The sequence below is a fragment of the Heptranchias perlo genome, chromosome 8, assembly GCF_035084215.1.
Source record: "Heptranchias perlo isolate sHepPer1 chromosome 8, sHepPer1.hap1, whole genome shotgun sequence".
NCBI lineage: Eukaryota > Metazoa > Chordata > Chondrichthyes > Hexanchiformes > Hexanchidae > Heptranchias > Heptranchias perlo.
The window spans coordinates 11,750,631-11,762,630 of record NC_090332.1 but is presented as its reverse complement, the minus strand read 5'-3'; the positions used below and the strand labels follow the sequence as shown (position 1 = coordinate 11,762,630).

At 43.6% G+C, this 12,000-nt stretch overlaps 2 protein-coding genes across 2 annotated transcripts in view; one reads left to right on the top strand and one right to left on the bottom strand.

The window, feature by feature from the left end:
- The window catches only part of riox1 (ribosomal oxygenase 1), a 42,653-nt gene extending 41,872 nt beyond the window's left edge, over positions 1 to 781 (top strand). Inside the window, exon 15 of the mRNA XM_067988669.1 lies at positions 242 to 781. Coding sequence (XP_067844770.1) covers positions 242 to 316 — 75 coding nt within the window. The 3' untranslated portion in view covers positions 317 to 781. The remainder of the gene's footprint in view (positions 1 to 241) is intronic.
- A 3,973-nt stretch (positions 782 to 4,754) lies between these two features.
- LOC137324144 (multiple coagulation factor deficiency protein 2 homolog) lies at positions 4,755 to 11,214 on the bottom strand. The gene is made up of 3 exons (XM_067988284.1): positions 11,144 to 11,214; positions 5,580 to 5,701; positions 4,755 to 4,963 (listed from the first exon to the last, which is right to left on the bottom strand). Exons 1-3 carry the CDS (start codon positions 11,176 to 11,178, stop codon positions 4,812 to 4,814), a joined length of 309 nt encoding a protein of 102 aa, XP_067844385.1. The 5' UTR covers positions 11,179 to 11,214; the 3' UTR covers positions 4,755 to 4,811.
- Between the last annotated feature and the right edge of the window lie 786 nt (positions 11,215 to 12,000).

Sequence of the window (12,000 nt, the reverse complement as noted above, 5' to 3'; positions counted from 1 at the left end):
GGCTAATTAATCTCCCCTCTCCCCAACTGGGAGACACTGAGGCCAATTGCAGCAACCTTACTGTCATAGGTCAGCTAACCAAGCACAGCCCAGGGATCAAACCTAGAGCTTTATACGACACTGCTGTTCACTGGATAAACTCCATGAGCCATCAGGGAAGCTCTCAATAAGTGTCTTTTTAATTTTAAAAGAAGGAAACATTCCTAACCATCCAGCCTTTGTGTTTTCCTTCTTTCTACAGATCTCCTTAGCTGTTGCCTTATATGAGAGAGGTCTGCTGATGACTGAAAATCCGCTATTACTTAAGAGGGACTGATCTTTTACTACAGGCTGGACCTTTTAAAACAGCTTCATATCCAGTTATGGTCTATTTCAAATTAACGTGGAATTGTTCATTGTACAATTCTGAGTTGATTTAGATGAAATAGTTTTTTAGTTTGATTAGTCCTAAACTTGCCACTTTTTTATGTAATAATCAGATACTGGTTTAAATCCAGAAATGAAGTGAGACCTCGCCCACTACTGATGAATACCATGTTGACTTTAATCAATTAGTGTTCATTGATTTGTGTCTTTACCCTATTGCTATTGGAGTATCCTATGTATGTTGCATTGCTTTCTTTGTATATGTTTAGCAAAACATATAGACTTAGTAAAGTTGGGATGTACACAACATGCAGATAAGCATTTGAATTATGGTTTTATAGTTGATACCACGATACGAGAGGTTTACAGAATGTTGTGGAAAAAAATAACTATTAAAGCAAATTATGTTACCTTCCTTCTCGATTTTGTACTTTTTTGGAAGGGGGAGGAGTAAGAATGATGAGACACATTTCAAAAAATACTCCCATTTACTTGAAAAGGAGAGGTTTGCTGGGCCATGGGGTAAGAGCAGGGGAGTGAGACTACATGGATAGCTTTTTCAAAGAGCTGGCACAATGGACCGAATGGCCTCCTGTGCTGTATGATTCTGTGATTAGATGCCAGCTCAGTTGTTTCAGTTGAATTATAGGTCGCATCACCAAGAATAGAACAATATACAAAGTACAACTCCCATGAAATATGTTAGTATATATATCGGAGCATTCTTTTCACCCCCTCATTCAAAAGGCATTGACTTCTTGTTGGAGTATGGCTTCACTAGTTTCCCTCACGTACCTTGACAAGTGGCTATTAAGAAAAATGTCTTGCATTTATATAGTGTCATTCACATTCTCAAGCTGTCCAAAAGTGCTTTACAGCCACTGAATTACTTTTGAAGTGCAGTTATTGCTACACAGGCAAACACAACAGCCAGCCTGCGCACCGCATGGTCCCACAAACAGCGATGAGCTAAATAGTGAGTTATTTTGGTGGTGATGCTTGAGGGATGAATGTTGCCCACGTTTCCAATAGATCTCCCCTGCTCTTCTTCATAGTGTCATGGGATCTTTTACATTCACCTGATCAACAGATGGGGCTACTGATTTGATGTCTCATTGAAAAGACGGCACCTCCAACAATGCAGCACTCCCTCAATACTAAACTGTAGTATCCGCTGAGATTATGTGCTCAAGTACTGGAATCCTGTCTTGTGTTTGCAATCACAGCCATTTGACTTCACAGCGAGAGTCCTACCAAGCTGACAAGTTATTAACATGCAAACCTTTACCATGTATGCCAGTAGGCTATGCAACCACCTTGTCCTCATCTGTGATGTTCATGTCCAGCAGGGATTGTTGCATAGAGGCTAGGATTGTGGATCCTGACCCTAACCCAGGGACATTGCTCAAATTGCACTGTCCCTGTTACCATTGCAGCTGAGATAAACTAACTCAGCACTGACCAAACGGGGATGGATCACGCATGGTTTTTCCTGGTTTGCTCACAGGACGAAGTTGCTGAGCCATCAGGGAAGCCTTACAAAGGAAAGTATTATTAAATGGAAATGCCCGTTGAAAGAAATTGTAGATTTCGTAGGATATCAAAAACCCCGCCTGGCTATATCTTCAACCACTTGCCCTGCCCAGAGTGCCACAGTGGTGGTGTGGCCATTATCACCAAATCACACCTTGGTCTGTCCCCCTACTTCTCTGGCACGTTCTCCTCCTTTGAGCATCTCACTTTTTTCCACCCCTCTTGCCTCCTTTTAAAATCCTCATTCTCTACTGCCCACCCAAGTACCATGCCACGTATCTCATCGAGCGACTTCTCATCCTCAGTGATTTCAACTCATCATGCTCTCTCTCTTAGTTCACTGCCCTCCTAGCCTCCCATAATCTCTCCCTCCATGTAAACTCCCCTACACATATTCACGGCCAACCCCTCGACCTTGCCATCTCATGCGGCCGCTCTACTCCCGTCATGTCAATTGTGGATAAGGCCATCTCTGATCACTTCTTTGTATCCCTCTCCACCCACATATTTCTCCTCCCTCCCAACCACACTTCTGTGTTCGCCCCTGTAAAAAAAAAAAAATCATCCCTCAAGTCACAACAGCACTTTCAAATTCCCAACTGTCTAGCATTTGGACCTTCGTTCACTACAACATTTCTGCAGCTACTGATCTGCTCAGTCACACCCTCACTGCCACCTGTGATGCCCATGTCCCTATTAAAACCATTACTCTCACCCTGGTCATTCCCTCTGGTACAGCCCTCATCTCTGCACCCTTAAGTCCAAGGGACACAGACTTGATTATGACCTGCTTCGTTGTCAGACCTGGCTAGACCACCTAAAGCACGATTGGTCCTGCTCGCCTCTTGAAACTGCTCACGATTCCAGGATCATCCTGGGATGATCCCTCAGCTTTTCACTACAAATAGTCTTCTTAAACCCTGCCTCCTCCACCCTCACCAACAACTGTGAGGAGCTCGTGGACTACTTTGTCACTACGATTGAGACTTATCCATTCAACTGCCTCTGCCTCTGCCGCTTCCTTCCCTCTAGCCCACAAAGCCAAACTTTCACTACGGATCCCCCCGCCCTAGCCCTGAGATCGAATCGTTTTCTGGTTTCTCTCCTATCTTCCCTTATGCGCTCTCCAAGCTCCTCTTGACCAGGACACCTGCCTCCTGCTCCATCGACTCTATTCCCACCAAACTGCTGACCACCCAACTTCCCTTCCTGGCCCCACGTTAGCTGATATTGTTAATGGTTCCCTCTCCTCAGGTACTTTTCCCCACCTGTTCAAATCTGCCATCATCACCTCCCCCCTCAAAAAAAACCACCCTTGACCCCCCCCCCCACCTCTGACCTTGCAAACTACCATCCCATCTCCAACCTCCTTTTTCTCTGCAAAGACCATGAATGTGTTATCGACTCCCAAACCTCTGCCAATCTTTCCCACAACTCCAAGTTTGAATCCCTCCAATCAGGTTTCCGCCCCTGCCACAGTACTGAAACGCCCCTTATCAAAGTCACAAATGACATCCTATGTCACTGTGACTGTGGTAACCTATCCCTTCTCAACCTGTCTGTAACCTTTGACACAGTTGACTGCACCATTCTCCTCTAACGCCTCTCCTCCATCATCGAGCTGGGGGTGGGACTGTGCTCACATGGTTCTATTCTTATCTATCCAGTCATAGCCAGAGAATCTCCTGCAATGGCTTCTCTTCCCACTCGCGCAATCGTCCTGCAAGGATCTAACCATGATCCCCTACATGGTTATCTATACGTTGCCCCTCGGCGGCATCATCTGAAAACACGCGTCAGGTTCTACGTGTACACTGACGACACCTAGCTCTTCCTCACCACCACCTCCCTCGACCCCTCCACTGTCTGATTTGTCACACTGCTTGTCCGACTGGATGAGCAAAAGTTTCCTCCAACTAAATATTAAGACCGAAGCAATTGTCTTTGGTCCCCGCCACAAACTCCATTTACTAGCCACTGACTCCATCCCTCTCCCTGGCCACTGTCTGGGGCTGAACCAGATCGCTCGCAACCTTGGAGATCTATTTGACTCTGAGCTTCCGACTCCATCACCAAGACCGCCTACTTCCACCTCTAACATTGCCCGTCTTCCACCCCTTCCTCAGCTCATCTGCTGCTGAAACCTTCATCCATGCCTTTGTTATCTCTAGACTTGACTATTCCAATGCTCTCCTGGCCGACCTCCCATCTTCCACCAGCCATAAACTTCTCGCCCAAAACTCTGCTGCCCGTATCCTAACTCGCACCAAGTCCCGTTCACCCATCACCCCGTGCTCGCTGACCTACATTGGCTCCCAGTCCAGGAATGCCTCGATTTTAAAATTCTCATCCTTGTTTTCAAATCCCTCTATGGCCTCGCCCCCTCCCGACCTCCAATTCTTGCCTCTTGTACATCCCCAATTTTAATCGCTCCATTATTGGTGGCCGTGCCTTCTGCTGCCTAGGCCCTATGCTCTGGAATTCCCTCCCTAAACCTCTACCTCTCCTCTTTTAAGACACTCCTTAAAACCTATGTCTTTGACCAAGCTTTTGGTCACCTGTCCTAAAATTTCCTTATGTGGCTTGGTGTCAAATTTTATTTGAAAATCGCTCTTGTGAAGCGGCTTGCAAATTGTTGTTATAAGGGATGGAAGCAGCTACATGGCATTTGCTCAGTGGCAAATGGGAATCATTCAGCCAGATTGTAATCCAGCATATATATATATATATATATATAAAATACAATTTGCATTTATATAGCGCCTTTAACGTCGTAAAACGTCAGATAATATTTCCCCCATACATTTTAATGAATTATATATAGAAAGAACATTATACATAAAATGTGACTCAGATTTGTTTGCCCCTTTTTTTTTATTAGTTTCATTGCTTTCTAAACTCTTTGATTCTTATCAGGTTTTCTGTTTTGAAGCTTTTTCTTTTGCGGTTTTATCCAGGATTGTGGTAGGACTCGCTGTCCTGTTTTGTGAGTGCATGTACTCGTAGTAGGATAAATACCCATCCTTGTCTACATCATCCTTTTCCAAAACTTCATCTGTCATTTCTATACAAAAAGAAAACAGTGACGATATATTGATGATAGAAAGGCAGGCTTATTGGTGAGTATACTGAAGTAAAAGCAACTTTGTTCTTTACTACAAGGAACAGCTCTGTATAGCAATTTATACCAGACCCGCAATAAACTGAGATCCGCGGGAAGTTCTAAGGTTAAAAATTCCTCAACCGGGTTTAATGTTTGAAGGTGAGATTGGCCTGGTAACTGAACAGTAATTTACATAATCTGGGTTTTAAAAACCAGATTAGGTGTAAACATTCCAAAAATGTGAATTCAAACTGGTGTTTTACAGGAAGTAAGTGTTACAGGAAATATGCACTATTCACAAGAATTTAAATGACACAAACATATTTCTTGTGGCGTTGCTTATGGTGAGTTGGAGGATATGCTTTTTTCATAACTATAGGGCTGTTATTAACTATGTGTGATGAGGAAAGTGTTACAAGTATGACACAGGAAGTGTGCACGAGATGCAAGACTTTTAACTTAGATAAACTTTTGCCTTGGGGGTGGAGTGGCTCGATCTCATTCTAAAGTGTTTAGGTCCAGGGTTAGAATGATTTGGCTGCACAGGCGATCGCAAGACTTCATTCATAAATTATACCCATTAGTAATGTCATCATGTCTTCTGTTGGAAAAGCAGCCAGGGGCTCTTCAAGAGACTCTTCCAGTGCAGTCATTATTTCCAGACCATCCAAGAACATATTTTTGTCAAAATCATGCAGACTGCAAGGGGGGAGAGAGAGAGAGAGGTGTTAGTGTACTAATTCTCGAGGGAAAGTATCTTTTTCTTCCACATATGGAAGAAAGTTAAAAGAATACTTCAAGGAAAGATCACATAAAACATATTCGTGAAGCTTTCCTTGCTGCCTGGCAGTCAAATGATTAAATTTACCCTCTCTGTGATTATATTTAATTTTTTTTTAGTCTTTCAATGGAAGGTCACATATTTGAGGAGCTTTCAATGGCTGTGTTTAAGGTATTACAGTGCCTGAAAATAACCTTCTATGATATGGGAGTGCTAGTGATTTTGACATTGTATTATACTGGTGCACATTCCATGCCCTACAGGTGTAATAATGTCCACACTGAAGGATTAATAATTGACACATTCACTGTTGTGATTTCGACAGTTGGTCACCCAAAAATAACAATACATATCACTGACTGAACTATATCGTAGCCAATATATATACTTTCTCCCCTACCCTTTTCCAACAAAAAAGTTTTGTAGTTATTGATTTGGTCAAACAGTCCATGTGGCGAAAGTACTCCCACAGTGCTGTTAGGCATAGGGTTCCAGGATTTTAACTCGGCACCAATGAAGGAATGTTGATATCTGTCCAGGTTGGTGTGTGCGTGTGTGGTGGTGTTCCCATGCACCTTCTGTCCTTGTCCTTCTAGGTGGTGGAGGATACGAGTTTGGGAGGTGCTGCTGAAGAAGCTTTGGAGAGTTGCTGTGGATAGTACACAGTCTCTTGGGACAACTTCCAGTAGGACTCAGTAGGCAGCAACCAGAAGTGGAAAACTTGGCTGATTTCTCCAATCCCGCCACTCCCCCAGCCCAGAGACACTGAGGCGAATTGTAACACCCCTATCACCACCTTGACTGAGATAGCTAACTGAGCATGGGTCAGGGATTAAACTCGAGCTTTCCTATGGCCCAATATCCAGTACCACACTATGCAGTTCACTGAGCCATTAAGGAAGCCCGACTAACTTTGTGTTCCCTGAACTGTAAGTACCTCCTGTTAACATTTAAGGAGTTGGCATTTAATCATGAACAGATGTGTTCATGCTGAACAGATTTGGCTGTCAAAGACTTGGAAAAAGCAATGTAGCTCTGTGCTGATCATTAGGCCGTGGACTTGGGAATCTGAGCGACTGGAGTCTAGCTGATCTCCCCTCCAACCATCAATGCCTATGAGAACAAGCAAAACCAGCTGTGACTGAGCAGGATTGATTTGGACAGCACCATGTTGACTTTGCTGATGACAATTCAGGAGCTTCTTGGGTCAGTTATTAGGAATTACTGATTGCTGCCTCAGAATAATAGCCTTCTCCCAGTTGAGAGAGAAAACAAATTCATTGAGATCCTCTTAGCCTGAGGGATTCCCTATTAATATGCTATTGTGATAAGAAACCTATTGTAGAAACAACTGAATGGTATAATGTTTTAATATAATGCCACTTCTATTCTTGTTAGGTTTTGATGGATAAAATAAACAGCATGTAAAAATTCTGCTATTCCATTTCTGTCAGAAGGTATGAAATTACTTTCAGTGCATAGGCAGTGCATTAAACGAGAGTTACGATTTTTGCCCTTTAAGCTCTTAAAGTTTGATGTTCCTCTGAGTGGCTTCCAAAAGAGAAAAAATGGCCATTTAGAAAGTACCTGTAAGAATACTGCCCAACAGTAACTTAATCAGTATAAATTACATGCAATACGTTCAGCTGACTGTGGAGTGTGCAGTTTCAGTGAGAAATGGAAGGACAGCACACAAGGTGTAAACCAGCAGTCTAGATCCAAGTAAATGGTATGAGGCCTGATGAAGTGCTTGGAACATAAAATGTCTGAAGCTGCATCAGGACGCCGTTTGGTGCCCGCAGCTCGCCTGTTCCATTTAAATGAGGCCAGGGCCTCACAATGGCTCCAGTCGGCCACCCAGAAGTTAAAATCGTCCCCATTAACCAGGTGTGCACTATAGTGTGCCAATGGATCACTGCTTTGCAGACTGCCAGTGGTAGAGGAGATCCCAGGAATTCTTTCTGCCAACTTTCTCCCAGCAATCCCCCAACATAATTCAAACATCAGGTTCGTTTGAGGAACATAGGAACAGGAGTAGGCCATTCAGCCCCTCGTGCCTGCTCTGCCATTTGATAAGATCATGGCTGATCTGTGATCTAGCTCCATATACCCGACTTTGGCCCACATCCCTTAATACCTTTGGTTGCCAAAAAGCTATCTATTTCACATTTAAATTTAGCAAGTGAGCTAGTATCAATTGCCGTTTGAGGAAGAGAGTTCCAAACTTCTACCACCCTTTGTGTGTAGAAATGTTTTCTAATCTCGCTCCTGAAAGGTCTGGCTCTAATTTTTAGACTGTGCCCCCTACTCCTAGAATTCCCAACCAGCGGAAATAGTTTCTCTCTATCCACCCTATCCGTTCCCCTTAATATCTTATAAACTTCAATCAGATCACTCCTTAACCTTCTAAACTCGAGAGAATACAACCCCAATTTGTGTAATCTCTCCTCGTAACTTAACCCTTGAAGTCCGGGTATCATTCTAGTAAACCTACGCTGCACTCCCTCCGAGGCCAATATGTCCTTCTGAAGGTGCGGTGCCCAGAACTGCTCACAGTACTCCAGGTGCGGTCTAACCAAGGTTTTGTATTGCAAATGTCCACTCAATGACATTCCTGACTCTCAATTGGGCATTGGGTGCTTTTTGTGAGGAGGCACAGGGTTTGTATTGTGGTGCCATGAATCATATCGCCAGAGAGTCAGCAGGCCAACTTGTGCACCCCGAAATAATTGGGGAACCCATGATTCAGTGAATCATAGAATGGTTACAGCACAGAAGGAGACCATTCGGCCCATCGAGCCAGTGCCGGAAGATATGAGCATTGTTGGCATTCTCCGAAAGCCATGCATTCATATGTATGATGATTTAGCGGTGGTTGACTTTGCTGACGACAGTTCAGGAGCTTCTTGGTATACTTTGAATTTTGCAAAATAAGCTCTAGTTTTCCTATGGAAATAAGAGGGAACAAAGTTGGCAGCCAAAAAATGTAGCATTGTTCTGGAGCAAACCGTACAGGTGTTTTCTGTATTACTGCAGAAATTAGCTGCTTTATGAACAGGTATAATTAGTCAACAGGTCATTTTTAAGCTGATGTTTTAAAAAGCAAAAATCTTTTGCAAGTAGTTTGGAAGATTCGAATTTTTCTACTTAGGTCAAGGATACTGCCATCAGAGTAATTTTGCAACTGCTACACTTCAAGTCTGCCACCAAAACAGTACAAAGAACTCAATAACATTGACTATACACCCAGGAAGTGTGGAAGGCTTAAGGGAGCATGCAAGGTTCAATATCACCAGCTTCTCAACTTTGCAACAAAGCCTGATTTAGTGGTGGTTGCAGAGCATTTGGATGATCACTGGGTGATATCCTTTTCTATTGATCAGCACCATGGAATGTCACACGAATGTTTAAATATACACATGGATTGAGTTTGCACATGGTTGTACTCAATGGCATTCTGTACCCTGGGAATGCTACACGTTCCGAAAAACTCCATCAACTCCTGCTGCATGCCGATGCCAACTTTAATTTATTCAGCAGAATGCCACAACAGAGTATATGTGACCTAAGTAATTCGGAGGTGAACCACAAACTGACTCTGGCCAGGTCACCTTCTGTCACCTGGAAGGGGGTTGTGTCAAAAAGGCTACGATCACTTTTACCACTACAACAACAACTTGCATTCAATGTAGTAAAACGTCCCACGGTGAGAATTTTAAAATCGAGGCGTTCCTGGACCGGGAGCCAATGTAGGTCAGCGAACGCAGGGGTGATGAGTGAACGGGACTTGGTGTGAGTTAGGATACGGGCAGCAGAGTTTTGGATGAGCTCAAATTTATGGAGGGTGGAAGATGGGAAGCCAGCCAGAAGCGCTTTGGATGAGGGTTTCAGCAGCAAATGAGCTAAGGCAGGGGCAGAGACGGACGATATTACGGAGGTGCAAGTAAGCGGTCTTGGTGATGGAGCGGATATGTGGTCGGGAGCTCATCTCAGGGTCAAATAGGACGCCAAGGTTGCGAACGGTCTGGTTCACTAATGAGCAGTGTGATACTTCTGTTGCTGTTTGGTTGAATTTTGGTTCCAGAAGATGAGGCAGGTTATCTGTGGAGGCCTTGGTGAGGCATATCTCCTCAGTGGGGTTGAAGTAGCTCTATTGCTGCAGTGCATATGCTGGGGTAGTGGTGAACCCTGGTAGACCTCTCTCATGGCCTCAGACCGCCCTGGCCTTGCTCTGCTACCAGTCATCATCCCCTTCTTTCAACCTGTCCAGCTTGCTGCTGTGTGGACTGGAGTTGCTCTTCACAATCACTCCTTCTCCAAGCTGGACTTCTGCCAATTCTCTCTGCTGCCTTATCAACTGCTAGCAGGTGTTATTAACACGATTTGGGTTAGAGGGCAAGAATGAGTAAATATTCACTCTGGCCTTTCAACTGGAGTTTAGCAAGTCAAAAAAAAATGTTAGTAGCAGCAGGCCTGTGTGTTAAAAGTGTTCACTCCCAGGAGCACTTCTGTAAACAATCTTACAACACCAAGTTATAGTCCAACAATTTTATTTGAAAATCACAAGCTTTCGGAGGCTTCCTCCTTCGTCAGGTGAATGTCAGGAAATCCTTGAACGTTTCGCATTTATATTCAGAGAACAATACCTGGTGATTACAGATAATCATTCCAACTGCCCGTTGTCAAGGCAATCAAAGTGTTCAGACAGAGAGGTGTTACCTACAGGACCACCGAATATACAAATGGCCAGAACACAAAACAGAGAGAGAGAGAGGGAGAAACATCCGAAAGGAAGAGAAAGACGGAAAATGACCCGTTGCATTAAAAACAGATAACTTTTATTCGCTGGTGGGGTTACGTGTAGCGCGACATGAACCCAAGATCCCGGTTGAGGCCGTCCTAATGGGTGCGGAACAGGAGCACTTCTGGCAGCATAGACAACAATGCACTAATGCTCTGTTGATGCTAACCTCAGATCATTACATATTAATGTACACTTAACAAATGCAATTTCTCTGACTCTCAAATTTAAGTCCGGGAGATGACAAATGTAATTCAAATACATTTGAATTCAATGCAATCAATGGTGGCATCTAAGAAAGAAGAAAGAACTTGCATTTATATAGTGCCTTTCACAACCTCAGGACGTCTCAAAGCACTTTACTGCCAATGAAGAACTTCTGAAGTGTAGTCACTGTTGCAATGTAGGAAACGTGGCAGCCAATTTGCGCACAGCAAGGTCCCACAAACAGCAATGTAATAATGACCAGGCAATCAGTTTTAGTGATGTTGGTTAGGGATAAATATTGGTATCTAATTCATGAAGTTTTTCAAGAAAAGTGCAGATGCATCTGACTTACGTGAAATAATAGAATTCTAACTCTTCGACTGACATTTCATCCAAGTTGACCTCTCCGAGGTGCTGCTTCAACTCCCCCTCAAGGTGACTAGAAAGACAAATACAGTTTTATATTCAATATAAAATTGTAAGTATTGCAGAATACTTTATGTTTGGTCAGAGAGGGAACCTGAATTGCACAATTTCTTTTTCCATTTTCTGCCCCCCTTCCCAGATGGCACAGCAGCTCTCTGGTCCCTCACCCAAATGGCCATTCTTCTGCCAAAGTCACAGTAAAAGAGGAGGTAATTGAGATACTGGATAGACTAAAATTGATAAAAGGAGGTACTAGAGAGCCTGGCAGTAATTAAAGTAGATAAGTCACCCGGTCCGGATGGGATGCATCCTAGGTTGCTGAGGGAAGTAAGGGTCGAAATTGCAGAGGTGCTGGCCATAATCTTCCAATCCTCCTTAGGTATGGGGTGGTGCCAGAGGTCTGGAGAATTGCAAATGTTACACCCTTGTTCAAAAAAGGGTGTAAGGATAAACCCGGCAACTATGGGCCAGTCAGTTTAACCTCAGTGGTGGGGAAGCTTTTAGAAACAATAATCTGGGACAAAATTAATAGTCACTTTAACAAGTGTGGATTAATAAAGGAAAGCCAGCACAGATTTGTTTAGGGCAAATCGTGTTTAACTAACTTGATTAAGTTTTTTGATGAGGTAACAGAGAGGGTCGATGAGGGCAATGCAGTTGATGTTGTGCATATGGACTTTCAAAAGGCGTTTGATAAAGTGCCACATAATAGACTTGTCAGCAAAATTGAAGTCCATGGAATAAAAGGGGCAGTGGCAGCATGGATATGAAATTGGCTAAGTG